This window comes from Solea solea, chromosome 11, assembly GCF_958295425.1.
Source record: "Solea solea chromosome 11, fSolSol10.1, whole genome shotgun sequence".
Taxonomy (NCBI): Eukaryota; Metazoa; Chordata; class Actinopteri; order Pleuronectiformes; family Soleidae; genus Solea; species Solea solea.
The window spans coordinates 14399819-14422148 of NC_081144.1; the positions used below are offsets into that span (position 1 = coordinate 14399819).

The window sequence follows — 22330 nt, forward strand, 5'->3', positions numbered from 1 at the left end:
AAAAAGCCAGGATACAGTCACTTTCTTTCTCTGCAATGATTAACTCGGAGCAAAGGTTATCCGTAATGTATGTAATTGTCCACTAAAACTACCTACCCAGATAAATAACGACAGCAGGAAAAGGTCTAGAAAACAAACATGTACATACGCAGAGTGCGAGCTGAGCTCTTGATCAATCAGTTGTACATCTAACGTCATTGTCATCGGCGCGTAGAAACCTGTATTTCCTCTTTTGTGCCATTTCGTGCCTGTGATGGTTGCCCAAACTGGGCCTCAGCCTCTCTGCCTCCACACCTGCAGCTGTTCACACAGCCCTGCCTTTCTCTAGGACCTAATGCACATATAACCTGTGAATTATGCTTTGCTCATTTAACTCAGACTGCATTAATATGGGCTCTATCAACGCCTACCTGGGAGATAAGTGCCTTAGTTTTGGCTTTGGTTTCGGTATTAGTTGATGCACTTTTGTTCTTTGGGAAAAAAATTTCTACTTGAGTGAGGAACCAGGCTTTGCCTTCTGCTTTGAGGTCCCTGGTGGAGGTAAAACATGAGAGCAAGCGCGCACACGCAGGCCCAGACGTGCCTGTGCACACACACACGCACACACACACACAGACACATGCAGATGCACACACAGTAGGCTCGCAGGCTTCCCCAAGCATTTACTGCTTTATTAAGCTGTCTCATGAACCCACTAGCAGAACATGAGAATACAGGAAAAAAGAAAAGCCCATATTACTTAGATGATTTGATGTCATTTGTGGACTACAAAACGCTCGGGTTTATTGTGTGTGTAGAAAGAAAGAAAGAGCGGGAGCAGGAAAAAAAAAAAGAAAGAAAATTGGCTTAGAAATTCAGAATTTCAATTAGCGAACGTAATCTGAACCTGCCGGCTTTGATAGAGGCTTTTTTTTTTTAAACTAAGAATACAGCAGCACTTGTAAAACATTAATTAAGCAGACTTGTTTTTTTTTTTTAAAGGATGGAGTAAAGTGTGCTTTATGCAGTCCTATTCACTGAACAAAAGGCAGTTACCTCTCATGGAAGACAGCTTTCACCCAAACCCTCTGGAAAATAAAGGGGAATTAAAATTGGCGAAAAATACAAAAGACAAAAAAGACAAGCCATTGAGAGCAATGTTCCAGAGGAGATGATATCATATGAGAGCGCAGCCTTTTGCTGAAGAATAGAAATGTATCCCTGTCTCAGTGAAACCTAAGCTCGGTGCAGGAAAATGAGCCCCTATTTTAATGACTTTCTACCTGACAGATGACTTTAGACTGCCTTTTGGATCACATTGCTCTGACTTTGTCTCTTACATCATTAAACCATTGATTATTAATAGTTCATATTAATTGTTAATTTTGGGGTAATGTGAGTTTTTATGGCAACCTGAAAACACACGACTATTTGGTGGGTTTTGTAAAACAAAAAAATATTATTCAGAAATATTCTTCTTCTTACTGCTTCTTTTTTTTTTTTTTTTTCATTATGGGGGTTTGTGGTAAAGCAGTATATCAGTGGTATATCTGTTAATGGCTCTTATAACCTTAGTTTGAGCTGAAATGCAACACAAAAACAACACTGCCTTGTATTGAAGGCGATTACAGCTCAATCATATGCATTGTTTTTATTTTTTATGAGTGTATCATACGCAACGGTTTCCTCTAAATATATAAATACCCAAGTTAATACCTTAAGTATATTAAACTCATCATATGTAACCTATTTAGGGGAAAAGAAAAGAAGAATTCAGGTGTTTAAAATATAAAACAAGACAACAGGAAAGGACAATATCCCTCTTTACATTTGCACATGCTGTTGTATATTCATTTTCCTCCGACTATTGTAAATCCTCTCGCAGAGGGTGATGAGTACACATACAGATGATACATTAAAACTCCCATAACTCGCACACCCAGCAAAGCTAAAAATCAATTGGAATGGATAGTTAAGCTGGCCCCTAAAAATCAATGAGCAATTCATGTCCTTGATCACAGAGTGTCATTCCTCTCAATGTTAGAGGCTGTTGAGGGGGGCTGAACACACACACACACACACACACACACACAACCACATTCAGCACAAATATACAGGAAACTCTCGGACACATTCACTGAGCTGCTATTATAGGTTTGTCGTAAATTTAAAATACAATTCAGTGCCTCGTTTTTGTTAACAGACATCTTTTAAATAACTTCTGGATATCTCTCTAAGAGAGATCGAGTACATTTGATACGCACTTACAGTTATAGTAGGTTTTTTTCCCCCGTTCTAATACTGAATGGGTATACGTTAGGTTGTTGTCCTCTAAATGTATAGTGATAGTGTAAAATGATCTTCAGGGTATTTTATTAGAGCCAGTTGGTGAATACGCCATTGTAGACGGAAAAAGCAGGGAGTCGAATTTCAAAGCTCATTTCGTTGTTTTTAAAGCACGGGGGGAAACTTTGCAATACAGTGACATTGTACACCAAACCTGGCAAATACAGGGGAATTATAGCCATTATATGACAGGGGCACTGACACACTTGAACACACACACACACACACAAATACACATGCAAGAAGGTTAGCCAAACAAAAAGGATGAATTTTCTGTGTTTCAAAATAGCAATTTGGTCCTTATTAATTCCATTAGTGTAACAGTCATAATGGATCAAATCAACGGATGACCGAAGCAACTCCTCTGTCTCTGTGCTGTGACGAGATCATGTCGGTAAAAATTTGGGCAATTTGTGTTGATGAATAAAGTGCAATGCCACCCTTAAATTATGCCTCTAGTTCTTCTCTTGGTTACTTTCTCTTTTTTTGAAAAGCTTTCTCTTTCTGTCTTGTACACAATTCACACACACACACACACAATTCTTCTTCTTTTTTTTTTTTTTTTAACACCTTTGAAAATTCATTTGCCATTGCCACTCCTCATTTGGGTCAGCTATCAGCACAAGTGACTCCTTCATTTGGGAACCACCGTTATTTTTAACCCAGATTTAGATAATGGCACTGTGAGTGGGGTTTTTTTTTTGCTCCTGGGCTATGCGCTGCTTTGAGGCTGTTCTTGTCACTCACACTTTGTATCCCCCCCCCCCCCCCCCCATACCAACAATAGCCACACTGACCAATTCAGAGAAACATTACAATACAAACCATCTACATGCACCACTATTTCAGTCTCTCAATATTTTCTCCAAACTATGTTCTCCTTATTTGTTCATCGAGTCTGTGAGATATGAGTTAGCAGTTGCTTGGCCTTAACAGGTGGCCATCTTTTATGGTCTATTACTCTGGTAACATTTGAAAGGGTCATTCAGCTCACTAGCTAAATACTTCAGATTTGGGGAACAGAGAGGGCCTTCGAAACAGTTGTTGCCTGTCAGGAGGAACAGAGTCAGATGGATCCGTGGAACAGTTGCTTGTCCCTTCGTTGAGGTGAGAAATTTTCCAGCAGCTGTCACTCTGCCTCTTTACCACACGTTTTCTTTTCTTTTTTTGTTGCGAAGTTGTTGTTTTTTGGGGTTTTTTTGTTTGTTTTTTTGCCCCTCATTTCCAATAAAGCTGAAATGAATGTTGGGGGGAGGGCAAACTCCGATGATGTGCCGTGTCACTCACAATCTCACCCGTGTGTGTCCTCCTCTAGGAGGGTTACATGTCTCATCAGCCGCCAATCATGAGACGCACGTGAGACGAACCTAAAGACAGAGAGTGCTCATTTTCTCTCTTGTGATTCCACAGCGTTGAGGGCCCTGGTGGTTTTATTCTCATACTTTGCATACATTGCACAATACTTTCAATTTGACCATGTAGTAGTATCGCTAAAATGTGTGTGTGTGTTTTTACCTCTGCTCTTCCTCCCCCCCGACTGCAGTATCTGTCTCTCTCTCTCATATTCACTTCCTTTCTCTGTCTCCCACCCTCCCTCCCTCCCCCTTCTCTCCCCCTCAATCCATCTGCATCATGTCGATCTGTCAGACTGCCAGTGTCTGTTCCAATTAGATTCCACTTAATACACGTAACCTCGATTAACATGCAATCAAGCCCAGATAAATCACGTCCTTTAAGTCCCCCCCTCTGCCTCTCCTGTGTTGCTTTGCATCACTTAGTTTTCCTCAACAAGCTTTCTTCACACACAGTCATCGGTCACACTTTATGAAAATCATATGCCGGCTATAAGAACAGGTAAACTCAACAGATGTCCTCCGTTGTGGTATGTTGCTGCAGAGACAGGTGCTTTTTTACCTCTAACCAAATGCGCTATATTAGTGTGCATCTCACTTCTGTTTCCAGCGGTGTGAAGTTTCTCTCGTGTTCCCAGCCGTGTCTCGCCAGTGCCCTTCTCACCCCTGAAGATGAAGGTGACTTAATTACATCTTTGGTTAAAAAGCTACAAAAGACACCCTGGGCTTTCTCTACATTGCAGAAGGCTACACAGTCTATTGTCTCTGTGACCTTTTTAGCTAGCGGACAATTGGTTTGACTAGATTACAAATTAAGACACAGCACTAGGCACTGGGAAAGCAAGTCTGTTAGGGAGCGTTTCCATTACTAGCAGTCTGTGAAAGCTAGTGGGCCATACGTTTTAAGCGTCACATAAATGGCCACAAAAGTCAGACATCACGTGCTTATTGTTCTGCATCTATAAAACATAAACTTACATTTACTTTAATGATATCTGCAATGCCATAGTGAGTCTTTGCCAGTGGCAGAAAAGGAAGAAAAAAAAACACACACACACACACACAAAGCTACAATTCAGGGCAGATTATAATTCTTTTAACAAAGTTAATCATTTACACTGTTTACGTTAATAGATGAAAAAGGACTGTTGAATTACTAAACACCAAAATCTACTAAAAATAAAAACAAAATGGAAACAACCTGAGGCACTGATATAGCACACACAGCACTCTTGGGGTCTTCTTTTATTAATCGCAGCTAAAAGTGCTAACATTGACATGTTGAACAGATTAGCCTCTTTAATAATGGGGCGGGTCAAAATGGCTACCACTGCTGATCCATGAGGATATCCTGTCGGGAGGCACATAGATGGTGTGTTTCATATCCTGACCCCTGCCTCTATGGGACCAGCCCTTGCACTAAAGATACACCGAGTCCGGCGTGTGCATTCACTAGATGAAAAAATATAGCACCTTTTTTTCCTTCTATTGCTCGTTGCTGAAGTGTCTTTACCTTGCTTTGTTCTCACATCTCATAAACAGGGTCTGAAAGTATTATATATATATATTCTTTTTTTTTTGGTGTATATATAGTGTCTGTTGCTTTTTTTTTTTTTTTCTTTTTCATTTCTCGCCGTGTGGAAGTGGAAGCTGTGGCCGTAAGAGATCTGCCTGTGTTTCACGCAGCCACAGCTTGTGTCATACATGCTCAAGCGGCCGCTGTACAGCATTAATGGTTTTAAATATCTCAATGCTAGTTAGAGCTGACAAGGCCTGACGGTGTGCAGTGTGTAAATAGGGCTTGGATTTAAAATAAATTAAGCTATGAGAAAGGCTCAGGTTGATCCATTTCTTATCTCCTCTGCTGCCTTGTCAGCCGCGAGCCCTTTCAAATTGTGTGGGCAAGTTAAGGGACGCACGGTCGCCATTGACAGCTTGTAGTCTGTAAGAACTGCTGTTAGTGCTTATTGATGAAGAATGTATGTATAACAACGATAGATATAAATTATACTTGTTCAACTTCCCTGAAACTGTTGATCTGTGTGAAACCAATTAAAAAAGTTGTGCATGTTTTATTTAATTAGTATTGGGTGCAAACAAAATGAGTATTGAATAGACACCCGATATGCCTCTGCCCAGTCTTTTTCCATTTATAAACTCTACACGCAGCCACAACAATGTTGCACTGTCCCTTTAAAAAGGGGGGCAGTGACAGTTTTGACTATAAGTTGAGCACATTTTCTTTTTCCTCTTTCCCAGAGAAAAAAAATGGGAATCATGCTGATGAGTTTTAACAGCTTCAGCCGGGCGATGAGCAAATATAATAAGTGTTTTCGTAGATGTCACCAATGATTATCTCATCTGGGCATTTTGAGTGAATGTAGTGGATTTACAGGCTCATCTCCCATTGTGCTGACATCACCCTTTAAAGAACCAAATCAAATCATGGCTAAAATCATGTGAAACTCTCCCAGTGTCTGTCTCAAATGGCTAAACAATGAAAGTCTGGGAAAAATTTAAAGGGAACGCCGTGTGCACTAAAACTCAGCATTGTGATATACTCTTGTACTTCAGGCACTTTTCATCTTAAGTTTGCAGGCTTTCAGAAATAGCTCTATATTATATATAGCTATATACCTAATAGTTTTTATTTGGTTAGTGATTAATGTGTTGGAAACTGTGAAAACAACTCACTGGCCTGAGCACGGGAAGCTCTCTGTGAGGCAAATCTAAGATGGCTTGTAAAACATGGCCCAAGTCAGTCTTGATATAGCTGTTATTTTATAGATAGAAATTTAGATTAAAGGGCATCAGTGTCTCATTGCCATACTCTGGCAATGTTTCATGGAAAATGTTTTTTGATACTGATACCACTATGACATGCAGTAAAAAAACGAAATGACACCTGTGTATTTTATAAACACATTTTAGTGACGTGCAATCACAGCGAGTGACATACATGCCAGATGCTTATAGTGACCCTGGATATAAAAATGGCCTTAAAGGGTTTTTCACATTATAAAAAAAAAAGGCATACAATGCGAGTGTATTACAGGCTTGTAAAAAAAAAAAAAAAAAGTTGCAGTAAGTTAACTTTGCTCTAAATCAAGATATGGCTTGCCACCAGCCCGGCCAAGACAACTCAATGGGAGATCAACAGTTTGTCAGCCTATTGCTGCCATCCATCCTTAGCCCTCAATCATCCCCTTCCACCAATTGGAGCAAACCAGACCAAAGACGATGCAGCCAAGGGAGTCAAGATACAGTGGGGGGGGGGGGGGGGGGGGCACAGACACAGTGGGGGACTAGTGGGCGGGCAGCTGGGGCTAAAGTGAACGTGAGTTGGAAAATGATCCTATTAAATTGAATTAAAGAGGCAGTGTTCATTTACCCCAAGAATGATGGATTTGGATAATTAACAGCATTAATGGGGACTGGTTAAAGAGGGCAAGGGAAACCGGTGATTGCAGACGCAGAGTAAAGGGGCTAGGTCAGACCTATATTGTACTCAGGCTGGCAGCGCATAAGGAATGGCCATGTTTTATTTATTTTTATTATTTTTTCCCCGCACAAACCCATGGTTACTTGTCAAGGATTATTTTATAAGCACTTCCAGACTGTAACACGCCATTCGGAAATGCTACAAATCCACCCCCCCCTTAACTCTTTCCTTTTCAAGGTGTTCTTTTTGCCCCCTGACTCTACGTTTATAAAGAGCAGCGGATGTAAGATGATCTGAACACAGCAGATCAAAGGCTGGTGTGTGGATTTGCGCTGGGCTTGCTGAGTTGCATGCATACGAGAAGGAAATTAAAAGCAATAGGAGAGTGTCACTGATGATTATGTAGGTTTAGTGTGGACAGATTCTGTGGTAGTGTGCTGCAGCAGTGAGTGCATTATACCACTTTAATGCCTTCATCTCAGGAACTAATTGCAGCACTAGTGTGTGTGTTTGTGTCTGTCTGCAATGCACATGTCGTAGTGCACTGGTGTGCTGGTGTTTTTCACTTTGGTCAGTGCACAAACCCTATCTGCATGTCCTTAATTCTCAATGATGTGCAGGCCTGAGGCAGTGTGTGTGATGGAGAGGATGCCTGCGTGCCAAGTTGAAGTGATCAGACGTGAGGGCACAGGCCCTCACCCCACTGAAAATCCCCGTTGCCTTCCTCACAGCAGCCGACCGCTGATTGTGTGTCGCTAGTTTCCACAGTCTAGTCGGGACTAGTGACACCCCGCCACAAAGGAGTCAGATTTATAGGGCACTCTGTGTCATCGGATAATCTGCGGCTCGTTTATTGCTTCAGAAATAACAGCTAATCCTGGAGAACTAGTTAGCTCCATTGACATGATCTCAGCTGCAGCGCCTCCATTCTGTTTGTCCCATACATATTTTCTTTCTTTCGTTTTAAGAGGGAGCAGTTTGTTTTTTGAGGCAGAGGTGTTCCTGTGATGAATTTGGACAGTTGTACATGCACGCTCAACTCTCCATTACCTTGGTTGATGTGATGCCACAGCTCACCTGAACTCTGATTAGGCAGAGAATGTCTTAAGTAAGGGGATCAAATAATTTTATGCTACTTTTCTCCTTTTAAATAAATTAACAGCACAGTTGCGTGTGTGTGTGTGTGTGTGTGTGTGCGCGCAAGGGGAGAGAGTGATAGAGTGTGTGGAAAAAAACAATCTCATCAAGCAGGAGGCCGTTTGCTTAGCAAGAGCTGACAGTCTTTGTGTATGTAAATGAAGAATTTAGACTAATGGAGTTGAACCATTTCTAATTTTGTGATGGCAAGAGGATTTTGATTGAAAGTAATTAAGCAAGCTAGCTGTAAAATTAATTAAAGCAAAAAAAGGGGGGGGGGGGCTTTTATTGGATTGGATAGCGATATAGCTGCTGTCAGGCAGGGGGACAAATGGGGGTGACCTGGATTCTCTGCCCTCCCTCCTCCCACTCGGGACTTTTATGTCACTTTAATCTCCTTAGAGCGGCTGGTGTGCATTTGTTCGAAATAATCAAGGAAATATGGTCAGAAATTGTCAGCTTTCAGATCTAATTTACCTGACAGCTTCGCAAGTGTGTGTGCACGCGCAAGTATGCATGTGACAGTGGCAGGTCCTTTTTTCCCCTTGCCCTCTCCTCAGCTTTGTGGAAAATGCTTTTGACAGTCTTGAAGCATCTTGGTTGTCGGAGGGTGGGGAGACGAGGAACCTGGGTGGCTTTACGATGGACATTTCAATGAGGCGTGTTTGGCCTGGCTTAGCACCTCTGACACTGCTGTGTGCATGCACACACACTGACATGCTTAATTGCCTCAGCAACATATTCACAGTCCGTGTGGCCACTGTACTCGCACTTCTCAGCTTCTGTTGTTTGCAGGTAGCCTAAACGAGCAGAAGCAGATTACAGCCTTGACAAAGCCTGTTACAGCTACTTAACCACTGACAAATAAGATTGCCCGATCCCGCACAAACAGAAATGGAACTTATTGCCCTTTTAGTTTTATTTTAAAAATAACCACACATATTTAGAAGAAAATGACTTTGTGTTTTTAGTGTTTTGTCTTACGCCCTATCATATGGCTGGGATGCTTCTAAAAATATCTACCACTTGTGCAATTTGTAATAAACTAATAACAGTCACAAAATATCCCTGCTAATGTCCTGCGACATCTATATGGCTTTGCACTGCATGGGGTCCATATTAAATGTCCATGGGGTTTCATACAATTCCACAGTGGGTGATATGCCACTTCCTTTTAAAGCGTCCCAGGGCTTGCCGGTGGTGACATAGGGTCTCAGTGTGGCCCTCAGTACCCCCTGAAGTAATTAAAGCCTGGGTCCAGATATCCCTGCCTGCACTCTCACCCACCACACCATCGTCTGCTGCTGCCACTCCCCTTGTCAGTTCCGCTGCCACACGGGCCTCTGGGAAAGCAGCACAACAGCGCTGAGCCACCGTCAGGGGCCCTAACGGGATTAGGAGTCCTCTGAAAATAGGACCTCATCTTCAAAAGCCGCTCACCCACCTTCATCTGCCCAAAGTATCCCCCTCACTTCACCCCCAGTCCTACCCCGCCTCCCCTCCCGTATAAGATAACTCCACCCGAGCTCTGTTTTATCAATTAATGTAATAAAAGGTGGAACAAAGAGCTTTCATTCCCCAGCACTGTAATTAGAGGGGGAGCTCTCCTGAGGACTGGCATTCCTTGGGCCCGAAAAACATGATTCTCACTCCCCCCTCTACTGTGCCGCCACCACTCAAGCAGAACATGGCTCCTCGATGTATAAGGGTGATAATGTAAATGTAGTGTAGTCTGCCAGGCAAACCCAGCGCAACCTATTCTGCGGTAGCTTTATCTAAGTGTGAACAAATGAATGTAACATTTGGAAGAGTGATACATTATTAACTCTAATTGTTTCCTTTATAACACACACATACATTCGCTGTCACCTTCGCTTTGGGCTCGCACGAGTACGTGCACTCTGAATCACTCTTGTCGCTGTCCCTATTCTAACACGTTACGTGTCACCACACACTGTTAACAAACGTGATAAAACCACCTGAATTGAGAAGATCAGGTATGGCGTCTGCCTATGTGTGTTTTTGTCTGTTAAGGTGAGATATAGTAGACCTTTGTGCGCGCGTGTGTGTGTGTGCGTCTCGTTCTCTCCCTCTCGTTCCCTTGTGCTTAACTGTGTCTATGCGGGTGTGAAAGTGAAGGAGAGAAACAGATCACCCGTTTTCACAACCACTGGAGCTTTGGATAGGAATTAGTTTTACAACATGCAAATGTACCCCCCCCCCACCCCTTTAAGTGACAGGTTGATATGTGATTAAACGACAATTAGAGTGCTGAAAATAAGTGTTGGCAGTAGGTCAAGCACAGAGCCGCTCAGCTAAAAGGTAGCACATTATTGAGGAGAAAACATTCTCAGGCAGAGGCCAGAAACGGCACCCAAAACAAATAAGAGAGGTGAAAGGGGAGCGAGGTCGGCACTCCAATAAAGCCACAACAAAAACAACGTCTACGCTCTGCCTCGGTGACAAACACAGACTATTCATGATTAGAGCAGGATGCCACTGAGCAGTTGCAGAGTTTTTTTTTTACGTGTATTCCGTCTATTACCAGACTCTAGAGTGTGTCAGTGTCATACTTGAATTGTATGCGTAACCTTTTAGGGACTTAACCATGATGCACCTATTTGCCCCGATTCTAACCTTTAGGGCCCCCTCAGGCCAGATTGAAAGCAGCCGCCGCACCGAGTGTAAACTGCACCACACACCTCTGCTGCCCTTTAAGTAAAAAAAGTACATAGACATTGGGGATCCTCTGTCTTTATCTCTTACTGTGTTTTTGTTTTTTTTATAACACATACACACTCACTAAAACAAACACACACACACAGACATACAGGCAGAGACATAAAAGGGCTCAAGCTTATTCTGGCAACAGATGGCCCTGTCCCTATAATCCCCTTTGATGCTGCGGTGGGCAGTGGCTCCTGAACATCTCTGAAGCCAAAGCCTCAACAAAACTTGAGCTACTTTTCCTTTAACTGACCCCAATTGCCAAAGAGCTGTCAGCTGTCAGACCTGGTTAAGAGTGTCTTTACTGAAGGGCACAGGTTTCTCTCTCTCTCTCTCTCTCTCTCTCCTCCTCCTCTCTCAGCTTCCTGTTTGTTTTCTGTCACAGACGGTTCATTCCATCTCCATGACATGACTGTGAAAGAAATGAGGTGACCGCAGTTCTCCGGCTCAAAGTGCTCGTAGCATAAACGCCACTCACTTGTTTCTTGCTCCTTCCAGAAGGTGAAAAAGTGAACCTCCCCGAGCTTTTGGTGCCACAGATGGCAGGGAGTTGGCTTAGAGGCTTAGGATTTCATTGATGAACTCACCTCTATTATTGAAAAAAGGCACTTTTATCTGCCATTAATACACACACACACACATTCATTCAGATTTCTTTTATTTTTAAATATTAAAACTGCATACATGTTTCCCATATTTTCTGGATGTGCTCCTGTGACTTAAGAAATAATCATACTGTATGGTTATAGCAGTTTTATATACATACATATATATATATATATATATACTAATGGATGTTTTAAACATAAAATCTTTACAAGTACCCTTAACCCTTATTCAGATCATTAGTAAAAAAGTTGCCTCTGATATTATAGCTGGCATTTTATTACAAAGTTTACAGAGGAAGTTTTTTAATGTCATGAATATTCATTTATTCCTATAGTTTGCGATCATGAAAGTGCATCTGATTTAAGCGAAGAACCTTCTCGCCCACTATTTGTGAACGTGCACGGCGGAGCACTTTGCTTTCTTTATTATTTTAAACTTTAAAGAAAATGAAAGGAGAACTGGTGATTTCACATTTATCTTAAATCATTTCCGTCTCCTGATGTAAGAAGCTCCATTCTCTGGTCTCCCCTAATTGGAGGGGAGCAGTTAAATGTCTTCTCGGGTGCAGAGGCAACAGATAGCTGCAGCCTGTTCTGTTTCATTTGGAAAGCACCAAAATCTAACTCAAATGGGGAAAACCCAAATTAGTGCGAGCTGTCTGTGTGATTTTAAAGAAATCCTCTGTAGCGTTTGATTATGTATTATCATTTGAGAGCTTTGGGGGATAATCATCACTGAGATTTGCTCACATTTCAAGCAGGTCTGCTGAGATGCATGTACGTAGCTAATGGGATTGGGCTTTTTTTTTTATCCCTCTCCTTTGGCATTATAGAGCTGGCAGCTGAACTTGAACGGATGCGCATGGTGCTGAGTCGTGCACAGGACTATTTCAAGACTGAAATGCGATTGTTTTAATACTTTAATCCACCTGTCCTTGGCATTTGGGATGTTGCAGAAGTTCCCTTATTATTTTAGTGCCCACTGTCCTTCCTGATTGAAAAACAACAGTGGCAGTGGAACTGATAATTAAAAAAAATCCTCAACGTCAATTTCCGTCGAACAATTCAAAGAAGTTTATATGGAAGTTTATCTCTGTGATAAATTCCCAAATGTTATTTAAAAAAATAACTGAAATGTTAAAAATGCATGTCTGCAAAAAAGGCACTGAAATGCCCCGAATCACTTTTAAGAGCAAGACATTAAACAAACAGAGTTTTCTGAATTGTCCCAGGATCCATCCACAATAGTATGCAAACACAAATATTTTCTTTTAATTAAAAGGCCTCATTTCGTTGTATCCTCCCCAAGCCTGCTGCCGGCTCTCAACAACCCCCCCCATTGCACACAGACACACACTTACTCACACACACACACTTGCAGATACAATCTTGTGACGCTTTATTCAATCCAGCGGCACTCACGTGCAGCCACATTTGAGAGAGGTGAATAACCATGTCCCGGGCCGTGGCTTCCTCTTGACTAGCTGCTAATCTGTTGGAGCCTGGTTGTCAATTGAGAACCAGGGACACCAGCAGTGACGGCTGCCCAGTTTGCTGATAGCCCCCTGAGGGACAGTTAACCCTTAAACACCCCCCACCTACAAAAAAAAAATCCCCCCCTTGCCTGGTCCATCCCACCAAAACCCTTGCCAGCACTAAAAGGTGGGGTGTGTGTATTGGAGGTGAAAGATTTGTGATTTATGTATATTTGTCTATGCTGACTTGGGACAATGGCAATGGTGGTGGTGTGTGTTTGTGTATATACGTGTGGTTTGGTTGGGGGTGGTGGCTTGATAGTAATGCATGTTGATGGTTTCAGACATTCTTCATTTCAGAAACAGGGGCCTCATTAACTGTAGTCTTCATCAGGCCAGCGAGCAGCGGGCACATTAGGGGTCCACAGGAAGTTAGAGTACAGCAGGAGAGTGCATTAGGGAGGCCTGGGGAGACACACTCCCTCTCTTCTCCTCAGTTCCACTTCCACCTCTAGCGCCTTTCTATATCTTAATGTACCTTTCAGAGGAATTCGGATAGAGGTCAATAATTATGCTCTTTAAATTATTCAGCCGAGGTCCTCTGTAATTGTGCTTTTTAGAGCTCGGACATTGACAGCATGGTTTACTGCATGGCCTGACCGGATGAAATCAGTCAAGAAAAGGAGAAAGGAGCGCGCGAGTGTGTTCCACTGCTCGCATCGCTGCAACACTGGTCTTCACATGTCAACAACAGATGAGCAAATGAACTCATTTGCCGTGCGAATTTGCCAGCACAGGTCTGTGTCTCTTTTAACCATGCGTCTGGACGGGGTTGACTGTGGTGGTCATGTTGGTGTTAGTGACCCGGCAGATACCAGCCGCTCTGTGGGAATGTTTAGTTTGGGACACAACTGTGTTTTTTCTGTTCCATCGAGGAGAAGAAAGCACAATTTGCAAAGGTTGCAGAAAAAAAGTCACCAAACTGTCTTTACAAAGCCAGCCCCCGGCAACGTTTGACTGCACATGATAACATCGTCCGTCCACACAACAAGTCCTCTTTCAGCTGCACATTATTAACACATCGCTGAAAGTGGCAGAGAGTGTCTCGCTGTTGTCACAGGGTCTAATATTTATATTTATCTAGTTGGGAGAGGCATTGACAAACATGTCACACACCTGCAGTTTTGCTGTACGTGCTGCAGTTGGGTGTCAGAGAAAGAGCCTGTACAGTAGAGTTTTGTTTAGGCAAGAGGAAGACTGTAATTACTGTCTGGCGATTCATCTAGTCACTGCATAAAATAGTGTTTATCCAGTCGCCCGTGTTTCTGTCGTGGCTGAGGGAGGGGAGGGTCATGTTTTGTAAAAACTGAGACAGCTAGGGCGATCAGGAGAAGAATCGTGACTCCAAAACATTCAGCCTTTCTTTCTTTCTTCCGTCTCTCTTCCTCTCTTTGTGTCTCTTTTCTCTCTCTCTCTCTCTCACCCCCTCTCTCTTTTTCAGGTCGAGAACTGGAGCCACACAAAATGAGATCTCCCTTACTGACACGCCTACACACACACAAATAAACATAAAAAGCAAATTTGTTAGCACCCTCATTTCACAGGCCTGAACAAGAGAATATTGTTGCAGGGAAAAGCAATGCTTTGTCAAATGTTGACATGTGTTGCAAACATGAGGCCTTAAGCAGCAGCAGCAGCAGCAGCAGCAGCAGCAGCAGCTTCTCGCAGAGTGGCTCAGGCACATTGTCGGCACATGAAGGGAAGATGCTTTGAAACAAGAATTACCCCCACCCCCAGCCCCACCCCCCCGACCCAATCTGTACTCCTGTACATAATGTGCTTGCATACCACACTAAGATGCTAAATGATCAGATCCAGTGAACTATTGGTGGGCCTGTTTTCTCACAGAATGGGTCTGGGTGTCATGTGCTGTATATGACCGCACAGCTGACGGTGTACGCATGTACACATTTGTCCCTTACGAGGCCCCATTGTCTGGCACATGGTGTGGCTCGGTTTCTTGGGCCAAAAAAACCCATGTCCCTGTCACCGAGGCTACCTCCTCTTAGCTTTGGGTCAGGGTGACACTGCGCAGAGGGAGGGGGAAAAAAAAAATCCATCATCACCACCACCACCACCACACCCTGTCCCCCACAAAAATGAATAAAAATTGGAAAACAACATGCAAGGTCCACCTAATACAGGAACACTTGCAATATGCTGATGTTTTCTTTTGCACACTGTGTTTGCTAAATTGCCTTTGACTGCGTGCATCAGTAATGAAACTTTATGTCCTTGTGGAGAGGGCAGCAAGTCCGTTCCAGTTAGGACCGGGACGATCTCTCCTGTCTGGCTTTTGTAAGACTTTTTTTTTTTTTTTTTCTAATACACGTCCTTATGAATAAATGAAGCCCATGAAGTCATTTTTTCCATATTTGTGTAAATTGCTTTAAAAGCATTTTATCATGTCATAAAAAAGCGCAATTGATCTGCTGGGCTTAGCCCATTGGACAGCTGTGTGTTTTGTTAATGGCCACTTTGCTCCAAGCAGCTTATTAAAAAATTTATATAGAAATGCTAAAATTGCATAAATTATTTAGATACAGTAAGCATTTTTTTGTTTTGGTCAGGCAGGGAGGGGCTGTTATCAGTATGGAAATTTACCATAGTATATTATCTGTTGAAATATAGTCATATATCTGCTACAGACACATATGTGTCCTCCTCACTGCACCCCCACACATGCAGAGGCGCTGGAGAAAAAGTATATATTTTTTGATGACTTCGTTTCAGCAACCACGGAATGTCACCCATATCCTGGTTGATTGTACTTTCGAGTTTTATGATGTTTTTCCATTGATTTGTTTCCCCGGCGCAGCTGCCGACCTCTATTGAGGGACGAACGTAATCAGCGCTGACGCAAATTAGATGGTTATTCGTTTCGAAAATTGACAGAAAAACAATAAAAAAGATGAAATGCTCCCAAATCAATAGATATAATGAAATTCAAATAATCCGAGAGATGAGGTCTCCATGGCAACTGATAATGTGGAAAAGAAAACAATTTAATAAAGGACAGACACGCTTTGAAAACAGATTGGGGAGGGGGGTGGCTGTAAAGCAGGGAGAGGAGAGCAGAGGAGAGAGGAGATGGAGGGATAGAGAAAGAGGGAGGCAGGGTGGTGATGGTGTGTGTGTGTGTGTGGGGGGGGGGGGGGTGTTTGTGGCTGTAGTGGTTGCTCTATAGCTCGTTTCCCCCGGCGTGTGAAGGATCTGTGTCTGTCCCAAGGACACTGGAATAATTAGAAAAGCTTTCAGGCCAGAAAGTGCAGATTCAGGTTTTAATACACAAAATTATTTCAGGGGCAGTGAATCGGAAAACCATTTGTTGGTGACCTTCCTGAGAGGCCTCCCCCTCCCCGGTACAGGGCACGATGGAGGCTATGTGGCAGCAGTGCCTGAGTTATGGCATATTTGTGTTTTTATAGAGGCAGGGGGAATGGAGTTGGGGAAGTTGGGAGGGGGATGTGGGGGTAAATGTGTGTGTATGGTTGTCTCTGTGTGTGTTTGGGGGTGGGGGGGTGGTGGTGGGGGGGGGGGGGGGGTGGGGTCATTGCGAGACCTTCATGTTGCACGCGTTTGTGTGTGTGTGTGTGTGTGCACACGCTCTGGCAGGAGTTTGGGCACAGGGAACAGGCAGAGCAAAGACAAGACGGGAGAAAGTCAGGCAGTGAGAGAAAGGGGGAAGTTGCAGATCCGGCTGTATTTACAGATCAGCTGTCAAAAGAAGCCATTTAAGGGGAATGCACCCGTCCCTGCGCTGTGACAGGCGAGGTGCCTGTTTAAAAAGCAAAAGACAACTATGAACCTGCGAGAGAGGTAGTCAAACACAGGCTTTTTTGTTGAAGACAGACAGAGCAGGGGGTGGTGAGGGAAGCGAGTGGGTGTTAAGTGACTTCATTTGTAGTCTATTTAAGGTATGTTTTACTTGTCCTAGTGCTGCTTCTCCAACATCTAACACAGGGGCTGTGTTCTAGTTAACACAACAAGGGAATAATGATTGAGTGCCTCATTTTTATTTCCTGTAAATACAAATGACTTTCCATCATCTGGCTAAAAAACCTGCGTTTGATTCCAATGTCGCTGTCGAGGGAGATTTGCTCCTGATGCAAACAGTGATAAGTAAACCAAAAGCCCAGCTCTGTTTCTCTCATTAGCTTATCACGACTTTTTGTATGTACACTTTCTGGTGGCTTTATTCAACATCCGTGTCCTGCTATTTTAACATCCTATTTTCTTTATTACTCTTTGTCAACGTTTCGACGGCAGTCTGGCTGGGCGTTGGAGCCTCGTCTGTCAACTAGTGACTACCATTTTTGTGTCATTATAAGGCTTTGTTTGACTCAAATAAAGGTGATCCACCCACTGTTCAAATGATACCTCGGCAGGTCCGGGATAACACCTCTTCATTGCAGAAACCTTTATCCTGTTCCACATAGCAATAAATGGAAAAACAAGTTCTTACACAAAGCTTGGCCTCATAATTACTCTTCTGATACTTTAATAGCACAGGATCCTGATTGGGACACAGTATTTTTCCTGCAGTATAAACCATCATAAAAGTTGAGCAATATTTGATAAAAAAATGTTTAGTGCTGTGGTAATCTTACTCTGTTCTCACGGGTGAAATTAGTTTGCTCCTTAAAACACAAATGTGGCACTAACTCTGTTTGCATGAAGTCACCACTTTTCTGCCTATACTTTTAAACAATAATTTCCTTAATCCATGACAGTTACATTTTTTATTTACACTCTTAATAATTATCCTTGCTTGCTTTTACTTGAGGAAATCTGACCGTGTTCAATGGCAAAGAGATATCTGACATTCTTCAGCAGGACGGCTAATATTATCCAGTATTGATATTGCAATGTGAAAAGTGCCCCTCATGTAGGAGAGAAACTAGAAATTCCCCACTGTACACTAGCTATGAGCCTTCAAATCTAACATGCCAGTGTCAATGAATACTGTTTTCTTTTTTTAAATAGTGATAATAATAAAAAAAAAAGGAAAACCTCAGATAGAATAGAGACCTGAAATACTAGAGCCGATAGGCATTTGTGGGTGCACGCACACGCATGCTGCCACACACACACACACACACACACACACTGGGCACAAAGCACATGTTATCACTGTCAACAGCAGCAGCAGCAAACAGCGGCAGTTGTTCTGTGCATGTGCGTTGTGTTCAAGTGACACTGTGTCTGTGTGTGTGTGTGTGTACTTGTGCAGGCCCACACTCTCTGTGGCTGCTGGCTCACTGAGGAACTCACTGTAAGTCAATCTGTGTGTGCGTGCGTGTGTGTGTGTGTGTGTGTCTGAGCCGATACTACACAACACTTCAGGGGCCAGGAGCCAGGACCGAGCCGAGCCGAACAGGGCTGAAAAGTGCCAAGGACCAGCTCCCTGTGCACACCACCCACTTCACACCTGTCTCTCTCTCTTCCTCTCTCTCTCTCTCTCTCTCTCTCTCTCTCTCTGTCTCTCCCTCTCTCTCTCTCTCTCTCATACGCACACAGACATGCACGCGCACGGCTCATACAGCTTTGGCACAGGGCGCTCATTGTAGCAGTGACAGGAGGGCACCCGTTAAGTGGCTCTCTCTTCCTGGGGCCTGTGTGTGTGTGTGTGTGTGTGTGTGTGTGTGTGTTTTGTTCCCCCATGTGGCTGTGGGGTGGATAAGGGCGATGAAGGACCCCTACTGGTAAAGTGGGTAAACTCGCGCAGCCTCGACATCTGTGCTCAGAGAGGGAGGGAGGGAATAGAGAGAGGGAAGGAGAGAGGCGGAGGGCAAGGAGGGAGGAGAGACATAGACAGCGAGAGAGGAGGACAGAGTGGGAACAAGGGAAGGAGTGAGGAGGAGAGAGGGAGGGAGAGAGACACAGGGATAGAGTGGGAGAGAGAGAGAGAGAGAGAGTGAGAGAGAGCAGAGCCTTGGCAGAGAGCAGTTGAGGAGAAAATGCCTTGCTTTGTAGAGAGAATTCTTCCAGGGCAGGAGGGAGAGGTGAGACAGAGCGCAGAGGGCGGTCTGCTGCCAGGTAAGACTCATACACCCCCCCCCCCCTCCACCTCACCCCACCACACCCCCACCCACCACTACCCTTCTTCTTCTCCTCCTCCTCACACACACACACACACACACACTGAAGTTGAGTGCTACCTCGAGGTGAACTGGACTGCTACTAGTTGCAAGTTAGCATGAGTCGGGCACGCATGTGTAGTGATGTGGTGGGTGGTGTCAAAGTGTGTGTGTGTGAGCGAGGGAGAGCGAGAGAGAGGGAGGGAACAGAGCAGGTGTAACGGTGTTTTTTTGAACATTTTCTTTAGCTTTTAATTACAGATGCACATTTGCACCTGTAGTGAACAGAATGTCAGTGATGTGTTTAATTGCTTTAATGGTTTGTTGCTTTTCCTAAAGTTTTCTTGTTGACATTTGGCCTGAACACACTCTGCAGTTACACTTTTTGTTTACACTTTTTTTTACAGTTTCTGTTTTACCCTTTTTATTCTAAACAGAAACTCAGAGAAAGAACACTTTTGCACTCCTCCACCGTAGTTTGTCATTTACTCGACACATGATAGTTTTGCAAATAATTGTAAGAGTTTTTTTATTTTAACACAATTCATTTTTACAGGTATAAGTACCAAGCAGTGAATACAAATATTTTTTTAATGTTTTTAAATTTAAATTAACAATTTATATTTGTTGGAGGTACTTTTTTCATATTTGAAGTTTTTATTAAAACAGCATAAAGAATTATAAGATTATAACTAAATATAAGTTTGTTTTACCTTTATTATTGAGTTTTTTCATTGTGCTGTTACTACTTTTACTATCTGAATAATGTTTCCACTCATAATAATACATTTCTTAATTTTACAGCAAAAGTTTTATATGCCATTTAAGGCTACACAACTACAGTTTAATCATGTTAAAGGGTAAAAAGATTTGAAGCTCAAAAGGCTAAAAGTGCATATTTCTAAAACCTAAACCTAAAATCCCTCTGCTCTGAAGAAAAGAGCAGATTACACTCAGATCAGACATGGCATATTTATTTTGTCGATGGTCAAAATTGATTTGGTTGTTTAGATACAGATGTTGTGCTGGAGAGGTTTATCATCACAGGGATTTTCCACTCTGCTGATGTAAACAGTGTCTGTTAAAAAAAAAAGAGTCATTTTCTCCCTCTTGGAGACACAGTTCTGAGAGTAATAATCCCCCTCATGGACAATTAGATTTTCTCCTCTTGGTTAAATAAATAGTGTGTCTGTGAACATAAACACAGATTTACACGAGGATGTCTGTCGCTCAAATAGCTGCTACAGCCTGGGCCTGATTTTTCTTATTCGTTGCCAACAGGACAAAAAAAATAAAAACACAAGAGAATTAAAAGACAATAAAGACGAGGAGGAAGTTGTCTAACTCTACGAACCAGCTTCCCAACTGAAAGGTGAAGTCAGAATTGAATTTGGCTTGCGTTACTGTGGCGATATGGCAACTGCTCCTGTGTCCCATAGGACTACTCCGGTTGCTGTGTGCCGGGCGCGTGTGTTTGTTATTTAACTGGTGTGTGTGTGTGCGTATGCTACTGGGCTGCGTGTATATTGTGTGTGTGTGTGTGTGTGTTTGAGTAGTGGGTGGTGGTAGCACCATTCACGAGAGAGACATTTTACTAAGCAGACATTTCCCCCTCTGTTTTCACTCTGACCTGGTAGGAGATTGATGACTGAATTGTGGAGTACATGTTAACAGTAACTGGTGATTTATGAAGATACTTAGGGTAAGTGAGGCCGCACAGGCTGGAGGGGAAGAAAAAGATATGGCCTTTTAAGTTAATGCAAAAATATAGCCTTTTTAAGTAATAATTGTTATTACTAGTGTAGGGGTTTGGAGAGAGGTCTGAGTTAGAGGTGGAAGTGTGCAAAGTACAATGTGAAGCTTTTTGTCCCCTTTCTGTTAAGTTTTTTTTGATAAATACATGATATGTCATAGAAATATGAATTTATATATATATAGTATTTAGATAGCTAAATTCAAATGTTTGAACTTTTTTTCTTTTCTTTTTTTGGGTAAGCCATGGTGGAAAATGTTTTTTGGCTGAACCTTTGCACTGCAACAAGTGCATTGTGTGTTTTGGCATTCCCCCTTAGCCAAAAAAAACCCTCAGAAAATCTTCATGCAATTTTGGGAGAATCATATTTTTTTTTCCCTTTGCTTGACTCCTGATCTCCTTGTTATCGTGCACATGGCGAATCCTCCCCTCTCTTCAAATATCAGATTCAGTTCACTTGTATGTGATCTATAGGATTTTTAAGGAATAAGGCTATTTTAGGGAATACGGAAGAGTGTTTCCCCTGGAAGAGGGATGGCTTTCATTTTTTTTTCAAGGCACCTCTTAGACTGAGTGAAATGTTTCCCCTGTTCGCTCAAGGACAACTTTATTTCTTACCAGGGATTTAACACTCACTCAGTCCCCTCATAAATACAGCGTCCCTCAGCCCTTCGCTCGCCATAACTCATGCCCTAACTCTCTAGCTAACTAAACTCATATAGCAGAGCCAACACTTGTTTGTCTTTTACCTCAGCCCTTTTTCTCCCTCTCTTCCTCTTTTCCCCCTCTCACCTGATTTATACACGACAGAATCTACTCTGACTATCGTCTCACCAGGCTGCTGTTCTGATCATGCTGCTTGCCCCACTCATGGAGTGGGTTTTAGAAGAAAATGTGCATTTGAATGTGAGCCAGCTTAATCTCCTTGAGGCTATTTAGAATGAGCATAATGCTCCAAGAATGAGAGAGAACAACACCGTAGAAAATGCGGTCATCCCTCTTGGCGTGTCACAACACAACTCAGGTCTCCAAACAACAAAGCATATCTTTGACTTGTTGATGAAAATCCCTCCGTAAGGCAAAAGATATAAAAATTCCGACTTTGCGAGGCACCTGTTGAAGCCCTCAGTCTCCTTAGAAAATTGTGTGTGTGTGTTTTTTTTTTTTTTTTTGCCTTTATGGCTCCTACCTGTGGAATTTAGCGCGTTATCCCAATGGTACAATAAATAGCAGACATACAGCAGCTGATAAACTTTCAAACCATTTCACTTTTAGCAGATGAAAGTGCTCAGGTGGGAAATTACACTATGGTGGAAACCTTTACTGATCTGGTGCCGACTGGCATTTTGGGAGGAGACGGTCTTTCTGGCT

At 42.8% G+C, this 22330-nt stretch overlaps 1 protein-coding gene across 5 annotated transcripts in view; it reads left to right on the forward strand.

Annotated features, from left to right (window-relative positions):
• casz1 (castor zinc finger 1) overlaps positions 1 to 22330 on the forward strand; it is an 82241-nt gene that overhangs the window by 8851 nt on the left and 51060 nt on the right. For 3 of the 5 annotated variants that reach the window (XM_058642193.1, XM_058642196.1, XM_058642194.1), the window contains exon 1: positions 18977 to 19165. The exons of 1 other annotated variant lie outside the window; for it this stretch is intronic. In XM_058642193.1, the coding sequence (XP_058498176.1) occupies positions 19087 to 19165 (79 nt within the window). In that variant the 5' untranslated portion in view covers positions 18977 to 19086. Of the gene's footprint in view, positions 1 to 18976; positions 19166 to 22330 lie in introns of those variants that run through there. One more of the 5 variants, XM_058642197.1, reaches the window with a different exon arrangement.